At 37.2% G+C, this 12,901-nt stretch overlaps 1 protein-coding gene across 1 annotated transcript in view; it reads right to left on the bottom strand.

The window, feature by feature from the left end:
* Positions 1-12,901, bottom strand: part of COL17A1 (collagen type XVII alpha 1 chain) — a 62,484-nt gene that overhangs the window by 15,314 nt on the left and 34,269 nt on the right. Inside the window, exons 26-37 of the mRNA XM_082267349.1 lie at positions 12,509-12,562; positions 12,178-12,213; positions 12,027-12,062; positions 11,601-11,663; positions 11,391-11,426; positions 9,610-9,681; positions 8,334-8,360; positions 6,309-6,344; positions 6,154-6,186; positions 4,779-4,856; positions 2,499-2,534; positions 1,922-1,981 (exon numbers count right to left, since the gene is read on the bottom strand). Of these exons, the coding sequence (XP_082123475.1) occupies positions 1,922-1,981; positions 2,499-2,534; positions 4,779-4,856; positions 6,154-6,186; positions 6,309-6,344; positions 8,334-8,360; positions 9,610-9,681; positions 11,391-11,426; positions 11,601-11,663; positions 12,027-12,062; positions 12,178-12,213; positions 12,509-12,562 (567 nt within the window). The remainder of the gene's footprint in view (positions 1-1,921; positions 1,982-2,498; positions 2,535-4,778; positions 4,857-6,153; positions 6,187-6,308; positions 6,345-8,333; positions 8,361-9,609; positions 9,682-11,390; positions 11,427-11,600; positions 11,664-12,026; positions 12,063-12,177; positions 12,214-12,508; positions 12,563-12,901) is intronic.

The following is a 12,901-nucleotide window of genomic DNA, read 5'->3' as shown; positions in this document are numbered from 1 at the left end:
AACTGAAAAGTCTCAAGAATCGCTGTAGCAATGTGTATATATTTACATTTTTTTTCTAAAGCCTAACATGAAATTTAGGTACATTTTGGTCTTGGCAAAACTGAAAGCAAGATCTGCCAGTTTAGTAGAGCCCTGAGTATTAACTTCCGTAAACATAAAACCTGATGCTATTGGGAAGAGTAGAATGCAGCAGGTATTCAGAAAGACAAATGTTGAAAAATTCTAGAGTGGCTGCTGCAAGAAACATCCAAAGGATCTAAGAGTCACATGAGTTGTACAAGCCAGATGCTGGGGGCCATTAGCAAATGTCTTAAAATAATGTATTTTTATATATTTTATTTGCTTATTACCTAAATAACAAAGAAATACTTTTTAGCAGACATTAAATAATTTATAATTTATTTGTATTGTATATTAACTGATAATTTAAATCCCTATTTCATTTGTAAAAAAAATCCTTACATACTAAATGTACATTACATGCTGGGCTGCCTAATAAGAAACCCCAGCACTAGCTCTGCACTTTTTCGTTATTCTTGCATATTGAAGATCTAGAGATCTGAAGTGGGTGAGGAGCAGGAGAGGCTGTATCCCTCCTCTGAGTTAATAAGCTGACTCATTCAGATGTGTGCTGTGTGTGAGTGTAAACACTGATATCCTGCTATTCCGGTCTGTGCAGAGAACTAGACAACTGAAATCCTGGAATTGTACACTTACACTCGCCACCTGGTGGTTGGAAAAGGAAATATATGAAGTACCGTATTTATCTGCGTAGAACATGCACTTTTTCCTCCTAAAATTGAAGGGCAAAACAGCAGTGTGTGTTATACGCTGATATATAAAAAAAAAAGGGCCAGGCAGCGCTGAGAGGCAGAGGGGTGGGCCGGGCCAAGCAGAAGGAAGGACGAGTGGTTGCTGTCATAGGAAGTCCCGCCTCCTATGATAGACAGCACAGTGGCTCAATGCCAGGACGTGTGACGTCTATCATAGGCGCCGGGACTTCAGATGACAGTGGCCGCTCGTCCTCCCTTCTCCTCAGGCCCGGCCTGCCCCCACTCTGTGCAATGGCGCTTGCGAGGCAGCAATACAGGACACTGCACTGGCGAGGCAGCAATATAGGACACATCACTGGCGAGGCAGCAATACAGGACACTGCACTGGCGAGGCAGCAATACAGGACATTGCGCTGGCGAGGCAGCAATATAGGACATTGCGCTGGCGAGGCAGCAATACAGGACACTGCGCTGGTGCGGCTGCATTGCTGGACACTACGCTGATGAGGCTGCATTCATGGGCACTGGTGAGGCTTCATTTGAAAATTGAAAAAAAGTTCTGAGTTCAAAGCTGTTTATTTCAAATTTAAGCTTTTTTCCTAAAATTTCCCTGCTAAAATTGAGGTGCATGTTATACGCTGGTGCATGTTATACGCCAATAAATATGGTAGTTATGTGCAATATTAAATATTTACCCAAATGTGTTTTTTTTTAAATGTAATCCTGTACACACTTCATTAATAAAGAAAATACAGTATAAGGGAAATACTATAAATTTCCTTTAGATAAAAGCTTTTAAGAGAGTACTACGCAGACTGTCAATGCTGACCTCTCCTTCTTACAATTCAAATTCCTTGGCTGTCCTGCTGAGCTACAAATATCAGGGCTACTAACTTTAATCCTTTAAATTTGCTACATGTTGCTTTAGACTTAGAGGTAATGAAGCATTTCTTAGATTCTTAGACTCATCTTTTTAAGTGCTTAACCCATGTATGTTTCCTGCAGACAATAAATATATATATATACTGTATATACCTTGGCAAGAAATAATACCCAGTCTACCTATAGAAAGCGGCCTCTCAAACATGTAAATGTCTATACTCTATAAATGTATGGCATTATTCCATAGTAAGTTTCGTGATACATACCATCTGATCTTGTGACAGAGATACCAGGTTCACCAGGGTCACCTCGGGCTCCTTTGGCACCTGGTCAAAGAAATATGTTTTTAGCATATTTGCCCAAAGTCAGGGCCGGATTAAGAGCATCATGGGCTTGGTGCTGAGGATTTTGAAGGGCCTTAAGGGCCGTGCCTTGGCATGCACCCAGAGGAGGAAGGGTGCAGCCATGCATGCCTGTCTCTGAAGCCCATAAACACATCCATGCATCGGCAACTGTCCCTCCTTGTCCGGCCTTCGTGCTGTGTTGGGAGGTTCTGAGGGAGCTGCCTGGGGAAGCGAGCATAGAAGCCAGACTTCTGTGTTTACAAGTGACAGAAGAGAGGTAACAGTGAATATGGCCAACCCGGGGCCTATATTAAGGTAGGGGCCTGGAGCTGCAGCTCCAATAGCCCCTATGTTAATCTGGCCCTGCCCAAAGTACATTCTGCTTACCCCCATAATGAATAAAGTCCAACCCTTGAAACTCTTGCATGATGGCACATATATTCAAAACAATTTAATTACAGAGAGCCTAAATCCCTATTATAGATAATGTTTTAATTACCTGGTATTCCAGGAAGACCAGATGGCCCAATTGGACCTGTCATAAAAAAAATGCAACAAATATTTAATGAGCTGTAGCTTAATTCAGCAGAAATGAACAAACTAACTTGATTTAAAATTAATTGTATTGGATATAAAAAACAGTATATTTACAGCTAGTTTTAGGTTGGGGTGGTTGTCATTTGTTTGTACAGTTGGTGAATTGGTGCAGGGATGCACTGGATACCTTCAGCTGCCATTGTGTCCTCAATGGGTGTCCCGTGTGTCCCTCTACCTTTAAGGAGTGGTGGGCTCCCTCCAGGCAAACCTGCCCTTAATCTATGCACTGTTATATATGCTCCAATTTGGGAGACCCTCAAAATTTTAGAGTTAGGACTGCAGTACACTGAGGTGCTTTGACGTGGCCACTGTGGCTTACACATATGTTTGCAAATGTGTGCAACTAAACCCCTTGTTTTTAATGGGAACTGTTAGACAGGATCAATGCGGTTTTGTTGCTGGCTGGTAAGCAATGTGGTAATTTTTTTATTTTTTTGTGCGTTGCCCTTCTATATGCTCCTTGTGGTGAAGGTTAGTGATAGGTTGAGGTGCATACCATTTGTTTGTACAGTAGATCTGGCTAGTAAATATGTTATTGTTTCACTTTAACAGACCAAGCTGTTCGAAAAAAAGTGTAAGTTAGAGAGTTGAAAAGAAACAAAGGAACCGCGCTCTTACATCATAAAATACATATCACCATAGTGAATAAACAATAGCAAACAGACAAATAAATAAATATTTCACAAATGTTATGTATTTTCTATCATTTAAATGAAGAAGTCCAAATATATTCCCACACGTAAATAAAGTCCTCAGTGAGTATAGGAAAGGTTCCTCTCCACCAGCATGCAGACACACTATACACTCACCAGACTTAATTGACCCCTATTACGGGGAGTCAAATTGCGCATATGGAAAAAATCCAAGATGTCATACATGAGGTCACAGGAATGAATTCAAACTGTTGCTGCCATCCATTCAGTATGTATATTAATAGTGTATTCAATGCTCCAGTGTTGCTATATAGAGAGGGAGAGGAAGACACACTCTCTTGGTGCAGTATTTAAAATCATTTATTTAAAAACGAAGGCTGTATTGCACTTACATCAAAGAGGACAGGGTAAGCATGTATTGTATAGGAATCACCGGTTTGCACTCCACCTGCGTTCTAGCTGATCGGAGATATGTGTAAGTGCTATACAACCTTCTCTTTTAAATAAATAATTTGAAATACTGCACCATGAGAGTGTTTCTTCCTCTCGCTCTCTATATGGCAACACTGGAGCTTTGAATATGCTATTTATATACATATTGAATAGATGACAGCAGTGGTTTGAATTCATTCCTGTGACCTCAATTTGACTCACTGTAATAGGGGTCAATTAAGACTGGTGAGTATATAGTGCTTCTGGATGCTGGTGGAGAGGAACCTTTCCTATACTCACTGAGGAGGGTATTCACATGTGGGATTATATGTGGACTTTACAATTTTTATGTATTTTCTATCATTTAAAATGAAGATGTATTTATTTATTTGTCTTTTCACTTTTGTTTATTCACTATGGTGATATGTATTTTATGATGTAAGAGCGAGGTTCCTTTGTTTCTTTTCACAGTATAGGTGTTTTTACACTTTACAGCTCGTTATTGTTGTTTATTTATTTTTTGGTTACTGATTTTATGTGGGCTTAGAACCTATTGGTTCCTATAGTTTCTTTTAGTTCGAGAGTTGAGACAAACCATTTACCACTGACAGAGTTGCTTTAAATGGGCAGCTTTTATTCATTTATGTAAAACCTTTATCCCAAAAAGGAACAAACTGTTTACTGTAACTGCTTATAAAGTGTTAGCTGGAGTTCAGCTTAAATTTGTTTGTCAAGTCCATCCAAATCTACTAGTCTAACACTACCCTCTCCTTAGACTGACAATGCTGCTGCCTAAAGGTGTCTCAACTTTTCCTTCATCCAGAATAAAGACATTCTAAGACAGGAAGTGTATTACGGGCTCGATTATCAAGTGAAAACAAAAGGCAAACAAAAGCCTAAACATTTAAAACGAATGCATCCACCACATTTTAGGATTGAAAAGCTGCAATATATTCCATTTTTGTTTTTGGGTTTAATACTACTTTAAATATAAATGTTTTTTAAGAAGGTCCTATATATATAATACATAATCATAGTAGCATAATCAATGGCTAGTCCAGTACCCAGCCACGTTTAATTCTAGTATGTGAACATACCTGGGACGCCTGGTGATCCAGCTGGACCCAGAGGTCCTGGTGGTCCTGGTGGTCCTGGCATGGGATATGCACCAGAATCTGAAAGAAAAACAAATAATGTCTGTACTGCAAGACATGACTCTACATATTTTACTATATTATACATTTTGCTATATTATATACACATTTTAAAGTGCATCTAAAGCAAAAACTTTTTTAAAGTTTAGCAGAGAAGGGTTATAACCTATTTCGGGTATTGACCACTGTCTATGTCCCCACCAAACTGATTCACCCTTCTATTTCTCTTGGTGACTATTACTTCAGGGCACAAAAGTGGTGGGAAAGCCAATATTTTACAGCTGAACATAAAGTAGGGGCCAATCTTCCAAAAGAGACACTTGAGAGAATTCTCTCTCACTTTAGGAAGATTTTTTTCGTACTTTCTATTGTGTTTCCAGGTGAAGAGAAATCTCCCCAAAGAGGCACAAAGAAAAAAAATGAAAGTGAGTTTAGCTATTCTCTACAAAAAAAATTCAGAAAAAAAAAGTTTTGGCTTTAGATATACTTTAATTACTTTACATATAGAGTAAGTTAGAGAGTTGTTGTTTTTGTTGGGCTTGGATAGAGCATATAATTGTTTTCTGCATATCCCACCATACAGCATAAAAGAGCAAGCCTGTCTTTTTGCTAAATGATACAAATATTGCAAACAAGCATAGAGATGGTGTCATTCTATCCAGTGGTTGTTTCATAGCAAGGTTTTGGGGAGTTAAGTCCCGAAAACAATGACATTGTTAATAAGGTGCTAACAAACATAACAATATGACTGATTTAATAAGCTCTTGACCGATTATGCGTATAAGTGAATTGACTGTAATATATATCAATTAAAGAAGTATTTTTCATAGCTCCTTTAGATTTATGACTGATAGATCATATTTTTGAACAATATTTTTCAGTCAATCGCAAAGTGTGTAATGATACTGAGTGTGTTGCTTCATTTTAATATTAGAAATTACATTTTAATTGCTTGTTTTGTGATTGCTCCTACCTAGATTGATCATAAATGGCTACATGGCTACTAACAGTCTTGAAAAGACAGAAACAACTATATCCCATCACTGGAATCCTTGGCATATACAAGAAAACAACAAGTGAAACCCACTGTTGCCAACCCAAAACTGTAGTGTCAGTAATGATGGCCCTTAGGACTTTTTATGGTCAGATACTCCAATGCTTACACGACTGCTATGACAGTTAATAAATCACCATGAAAAATACATATCAACTGTTAACACAGTGCTATACACTAGCAATGGGAACAGTTTGTATGTACAGTAGACTATATCAAGGAAACAATGACAGCATTTGAGCACAATTAAATATAAGAACGTACCTGAAGAAACTCTTCCTGGATCTCCAGGGTCACCTATATGGCAAGGCATCAGAAATATATAGTTATTATTTTTAGCATAATACTCTTTTTTGAAGTAGATGAAAACAAATGTAAAGTCTCTGATCATTTAAATATCATCTCATCCTTTTATTTACCTTTGGCTCCTCCTCGGCCAGGTGTTCCAGGTGGTCCTAAAACAGTTGAGATTTACATTAAATAGTTGCTGTTAATTTTTTAATAAAATTCCCTAACAGGATAATATAATTTGTAATAATTAACCAGCCAAAGCAAAAATGTATCCGTTGCATAGTAAAATGTCTACTATGTTTATTTCCTAAGATTGTCAGCACCATCTAGTGACCATAATGCAGTTTTGCATAAGGATTGTAAGAATCGTATTGAAGGAAAGTATTGCATGATGGCCACTGGATGGAGCCGACAATCATAGGAAATAAACATATTAGCTACATTACAGGGATGATTTGTAATGGTTCTCTAAAAGTATATGTATACCTAAAGGCAAAACTTTTCTTTTAGTTTTGGATAGAGTGGAGAAGGAATAAAACACCTGTCAGTTTTTATTCTGTGCCCCCGTTAAGGAGATTCAGCCTCTCCATTTTTCCTGTTTACCATTATTGTTAAAAGTGAAAGTAAAAAAAATCCTAAATTTTGGGTTGTCCCCAAAAAAGTAATAGAGGGAAATCTTCCAATGGGGACACTAGTTCTGGTGACCTGGGGGTCCTCAAGGAATTTCTTTGATTTGCAGGGATTTCCTCTCACTTCCTGTTTGGCTATGGGACAGGAAGTGAAGGAAAATCTCCACAATGGAATACAGATGGCAAAAAAAAAAATCTTACAGGGGTTATAACCTGCACTTGCTCTATCCAAAATGAGAAAAAAAATTGCCAATAGTTCTACATTAAGTTGTTGACTGAGCACTGATAAAACAGCAGCAGCATCACCCAGCTCAGTCACTGCTGAGCGATTGACTGCTAATGCTGCCCCTCCCTCTCCCAGTCCTGCTGAACAGGAAATCACTTGGAGACTGATATTCAGTATACATTTTACCACAACCCATTTCCATCTAAAGCATTTGTAAACCCAACATTTCATATTCCTAAAATGTTCCTGCTGTATCATGCATTTGTATGACAAAAAATATCCTGTTCACTTTGCCTTGCTTCCTTTGTGTGAAAACTCTGGAGTTCCTACCAGTCTCTCCTGCTTTCCTATTAAAAAATGACCACACTAAGCAGGAGAACACACTGTGTTCTGTTCCGTAGCTGTGCTGGGAACTCAGGCTGCTCTACTCCAATGATCAGACTAGTCTTGACACAGCTCCCCTGCACAACCTTTCACTGGGAAGATCAGTGTACTGCTGTTTCTCCTCCTCCAGCTCTTATGCAGCTGAGAACTGAGGATATGTGATCACTTATAAAAATGCCTTTCATTTCTATTTTAAACTGAATGGGTTGTTTTACAAGGTAAAGTTTACAATCACTTTTATATACAATTACATTTTTCACAGAAATTAAATATATAAAATTCTATTTATATATTAAAAATAAAATATTACATTATATTTTTAAAGAATATATCCATATTAATTGATAAATATATTTTACTATTTCCTGCCAAGTGGCCCACTGTAGTTATCTGCAGTTGATGTTGATAACCGCAGTTATCAACAAACTAAAAATTAAAATATACTGTACATACATTTCATGTGACAATCCTATCAATAGGGTTACCCATTATGAAATGATACTAAAAAGCAAAACAACCTACACTTTCTCTTTAATTCTTAATTATTAAAATTTGATAAATGCAATGAGTTAAAGTTGGAAGATGAAACCCATATTAAGAATTCAGGACAGAGACTTAGTAATGACTCATCTGCTCTGTAGCCAACCCAATTTTTATAACTTACACGCATGTTTGGTGTTCAACTGAAATCTACATATAAAACATATTAAGAGACTGCACTGATGTGTAGGAATTCATTACTGTAGAATTGTGAAATAGTAAAAATGTCCTCTCACCAGGAGGATACTATTGCACAATTAATCAATGGACACTAGACATTTTCCAGCCCAGTACTCTCTCTGCCTACTGTCTGAGAGTTTGGTTGGAATGAGTATTGTTACATACGTGTTATAGACTGAGTTCAGAAGTATTACCTGGTGGGCCTTGTGCTCCGGGAAGTCCTACAAATAAGGCAAAAACAAAACAATAGAATTTATTAGTTTATGTAACTACATTGTAATGTAAATGCTGTGCCAGCAAAACCAGCTTTCTAAAAAGATCTGCTTTCATGTTGTGAATAATTAAAGCAACAACTGAACGGAAAGGATTATGTAGAAATAGGTATCATGTGTTTTGTGATTCTTTGCACTAAATAAATTATGTATGGGTTAAACTTTCTGTGACATTTCACATTATGTACACCCAACCCTCTGCCCACAAACAGAACAAGGTACTATCCATGAAAATGAAGTGAGAAGGACATCATTAGAGCAAGTAGTCGATTTAATGGACAAACATTTGTTTAGCTGACCTATGCTGTAAATATTCTAACTTGACTGACTATTGAAGGGTTGTACAAAAAATAAAAAAATAAATAACTAAATAAATAAAAAATAAAAAAAAAACACCCTTAGTACATAGCTAAGATACTGTGGACAGAACTATTGGTGGTTACTAAAGGCAAATAGGCAGGTCACTTTTCAAGGAAATTTTCCCTGTGAATATGGTGGAAGTTCATTTTGCAAGGAGTATCCAATCATATCAAGGTCAGCAGAGCTTCACTTCAATGACTAAGCTAAGGGAACATTCCCTTGTAAAGTAAAATAATCCATTGCAAAAGCTATCAGCCTATTTGCCTTAAGTAAATCAACCCCTATGTGTTTTTCTCAACATTGTTGCTCCTATTGGAAACATATTGTCAATTGTTTGAACCAGGTTTTTGGCACCAAAGAAGTCCTTATAATTAACTCATCAGTAACACCATGTCTTAACATCTATAATTGCTAATATTAGAGCTAACTTTTGCTTTTTGTTTTTAGTTATTGGAGATATATCCTGCTGGCTCTAATGGCAATGAAAGGTTATTATTTAAGCAGGTGAAAGAAGAAAGGGCTTATAGATTTCAGTCTATATAGTGAAATGAATGACACAGAGGTCAACCAAAACAAAAGGGGATAGATCTACCCTCAGTTCCCATACTACCTGATCATTCTGTATTCTGCCTTCCTAGAGAGTTAAAAGCAATATGTACAATGTAAGAGCATGGTATCTGTTTATTTTAATGTCGCCTTTGCTATGCCTATAGACAGACAAGCTAAAATGTTGAACTGATCTGAAGGTACCAAGGTATCTTCTTTAATACTGCCAATATGGCTCATGATGAAAGCTGCTCCCTTGATTTAAATTCAGGAGAGAAGAAAAGCTTCTTACCTGGAATTCCGGGGTCTCCTGATGATCCTGGTGGTCCTCTTGGTCCAGGCAATCCAATAGACCCTTGTTCACCTGAACACCACAGACAATACGTATTATTACAGAGGAAAGTCATCTTTTATAGTGCAATTGCCTGAATAAGATATTTTGCACGATATCTTGAAGTGCTATAAACATGCATACCTCGCTGATGCAATTAATGCATGTTTATTCCACAATTGTTCTATAGTCAATCACCAATTCATCTCCCTGCAGCTAAGATTGTGTGTGGAGACTGGCAATGGTTGTGGGCGTTCCTTCATTTGGGTGAATTTATGGGTATGAATTTAAAGCGGATCTTCACTGCATCTGAGCACCAGATACTATTATTATTCAAATACTCAAAGAAAACTCCCCCATCTATCCATGTCTCCATGCTTTATTTAGTTGAGAAATTACTTTAGAAAACCCCTCCTATCATTACTTACCAAACCCATCTTGAGTAAAGGCAAATGATTCATGAAGCATTTACTTCCTGGAATCCATCTGCCCTTAGCACAAGCATGCATGTAGGAAAGTGTGCTTAGCTGAGAAAAAAAAAAAGAAGATAGGAGGGGCGCCAGACTAAGTTCGTTGGTTAGATTACCAATATTTTTTTAAGAACACAACAAATTGGCACCTCAAATTTTTTGTAGATATAAACATGCATTGTAAAAAAACTCTAAGGTTAGGCATGAGGATTCCCCATGGATGACACGGAACACAAATGGTGCCACGCCGGATCTGACATCAGCAGAGGAGAGTGGGTGGTAACGCGTTTCAAAACTTGAGTTTCTTCTTCAGACCTAGACGGCATAATTTGTGTTCCAACGCTTGTTACCTTCACGCCCGGTCACTTCCTATAGTTTTCGAAACAAAGGGGCTGGCCACCCATATATGTGTTTGTATATTATTTTGGACATTTTCTTTTCTTTTATGATCTTTTTTCTAATAAAAATATGTTTTTTTAATCTTATACATGCTTTATATCCTACTTGCACTATGCAAATACTTCATTATTAAGTCTAAGACCATTTAAAGTCCCATCGGGGGGTTTGCTCCTCCTTTTCGCTTCCTATAGTTTCAGGCTTCTGCCGCTTCACCACTGGGAAATGAACACTGATATACCATCCACAGAGAATCCTCATGCCTAGCCTCTGAGTTTTTTTTACATGCTTGTTTATATCTACAAAAATGAGTTGCCAATTTGTTTTGTTTTTAATAAATCCAGGTAACCTAACCGCTGCACTTAGTCTGGCACCCCTCTTATGTTCTTTTATTGTCTGCAGAGTTTTGCTTCACTCCTATGGGTGCTGCCACTGGTGCTCAGCTTGATCAACCACCTGCCATTCTCATCTTAATATACCAGGATTAGACTTTTATGGACTTTCCACTAGTGAGTTTTCATTTAAAGTATTCCTACAGCACTATTTTTTGTTGTGTTAGCTGAGAAAAGCCCTCCTCCTCTCCTCTCCTCCTGAAGATTACTGGGATCTATGACATAATTTGCCTAGGCAGAAAACTAGGCAGTAACTCAAGAAATGTAAAAAAAAAGTGGAGGTTATATGTTCTAGTTTGATATTTTGTGATGCTCAAATGTACAAGCCTTTGTAGCAGAGAAACATGTATCTGCTCTTTTTTTTATTGCTTGTAAGTACATTTTTTATTTGCCATTACAGTTGACTGACATGCAATAAAGTTAAAGGACGAATGACACAAAATAGAGAAATATAAAAAAGCTTAAAATAAATGCCAGACTTTACCTCTTGGACCTTGATGTCCATCTGGTCCAGGTGGACCTGAAAAGAAGCATTGGAATATTTTATTCAGTTTTGATTGTCTAGGTTTATGGAAGGTTTTTTTTGCAAATAGCAGGGCAATGTTGGAAAGTTTTTTTTCCCCGCTAATTGACAAAAATTGTGAACACAGCAAAGCATTTGATCTCTTAGCATCATAAAATGATGAGATCTTACCTGCTGATCCCTTAGCTCCTGCTTCTCCTGAGGGTCCTGGTAATCCTCTGGGCCCTGGATCTCCTATAAATAAATAAAAAAAAGTATGGTATATGAAATCCAGAAAAGAAACTCCATAGACAGAACTGACATTATTTTAATAGCATTACTATATTTTTTATCTAATTATTATCCTTATTTCTCGGATACAGTGCCAGCAACTATAAGATATCCACCAGATTCACATATTAAAATTCAGGCACCATTAAAGGCATTTTGCATTTCTACTTTTTTTTAACATTTTTAAAGACTATTTGGTCAATTTAGATATATACAAAATACATTTTGCTCAGTTAAGGTCTTAAGAAAATTGGTAGTGGCCTTAATAATTAGTAATATTTACATGTATGTCACCCATTTTGGGCACTGCATTGCTTTCTTACTGACCTGGAAGACCTCTGGTTCCCTTGTCTCCTTGGTCACCTAAAATAAACCAAACATATTTTTATTCTATCAAATAAAAACACTAAGTTTATATTGTGTTGTACATAGGCCTGAGAACAGAGGAAATAGGTCCCGGAAAATACATGTTACATACCTTTAACTCCAGGTGGTCCAGCGAGTCCTTTATCACCTGGTTGGGAAAATAAACATACATGTCTAAATTATCATAAACATTTGCCAAAACATTTATGCATTGCTATATATTTATGCATTGCTTTTGTATACAAAAGCATTTGAGATCCTGAAAGCAGAGATACTACTGCCATTAAGCTGAATGTCTAATCTGCTGAGCTTGATAGGGAGTCTCCCACCCCCAACCAAGTCATATAGGTGCTATCACTGTTTCCTCTACTAATGGGTCCAAGCATTGATCATGCTTAGACCAGCAGGCATAATAACTGTCATAGGTTTGAATATGATCTTACCTTTAGGTCCTGGAAACCCGGCTTCACCTTTGTAACCTTGTTGCCCTGGAGTACCTGTTAAAAAATGGAATTACATGTTTTTACTATAGAAGTGTACTAGCTTTTTAAAAAAGATATATCATATATCTTTATATATATGAACGATAGATTAAAATATGATTTTTAGTCAGAGTCTTATAAAGTAAATTATCCTAAAGCCTATAAATACGTAAATCAGTCTAGAAAACCTCTGGTTCTACAGTCGTTGAGAGATTACAAATCCCATCATGTCTGGCAATTAGTGGCTTTTGGCAGTGCTGGGACTTGTGCTTCTTCAACACTGTGAGGTCCACAAGTATCCCATGTTCTCAATGAAAGAACAATAATGGGAAGCTGAAAGCTGAACTTCAGGCA

The sequence above is a fragment of the Pelophylax lessonae genome, assembly GCF_965119305.1.
Source record: "Pelophylax lessonae genome assembly, chromosome: 9".
In the NCBI taxonomy this organism is placed as follows: domain Eukaryota; kingdom Metazoa; phylum Chordata; class Amphibia; order Anura; family Ranidae; genus Pelophylax; species Pelophylax lessonae.
Note: the sequence above shows the minus strand (reverse complement) of the source record. Positions and strands in the feature narration are given on the sequence as shown.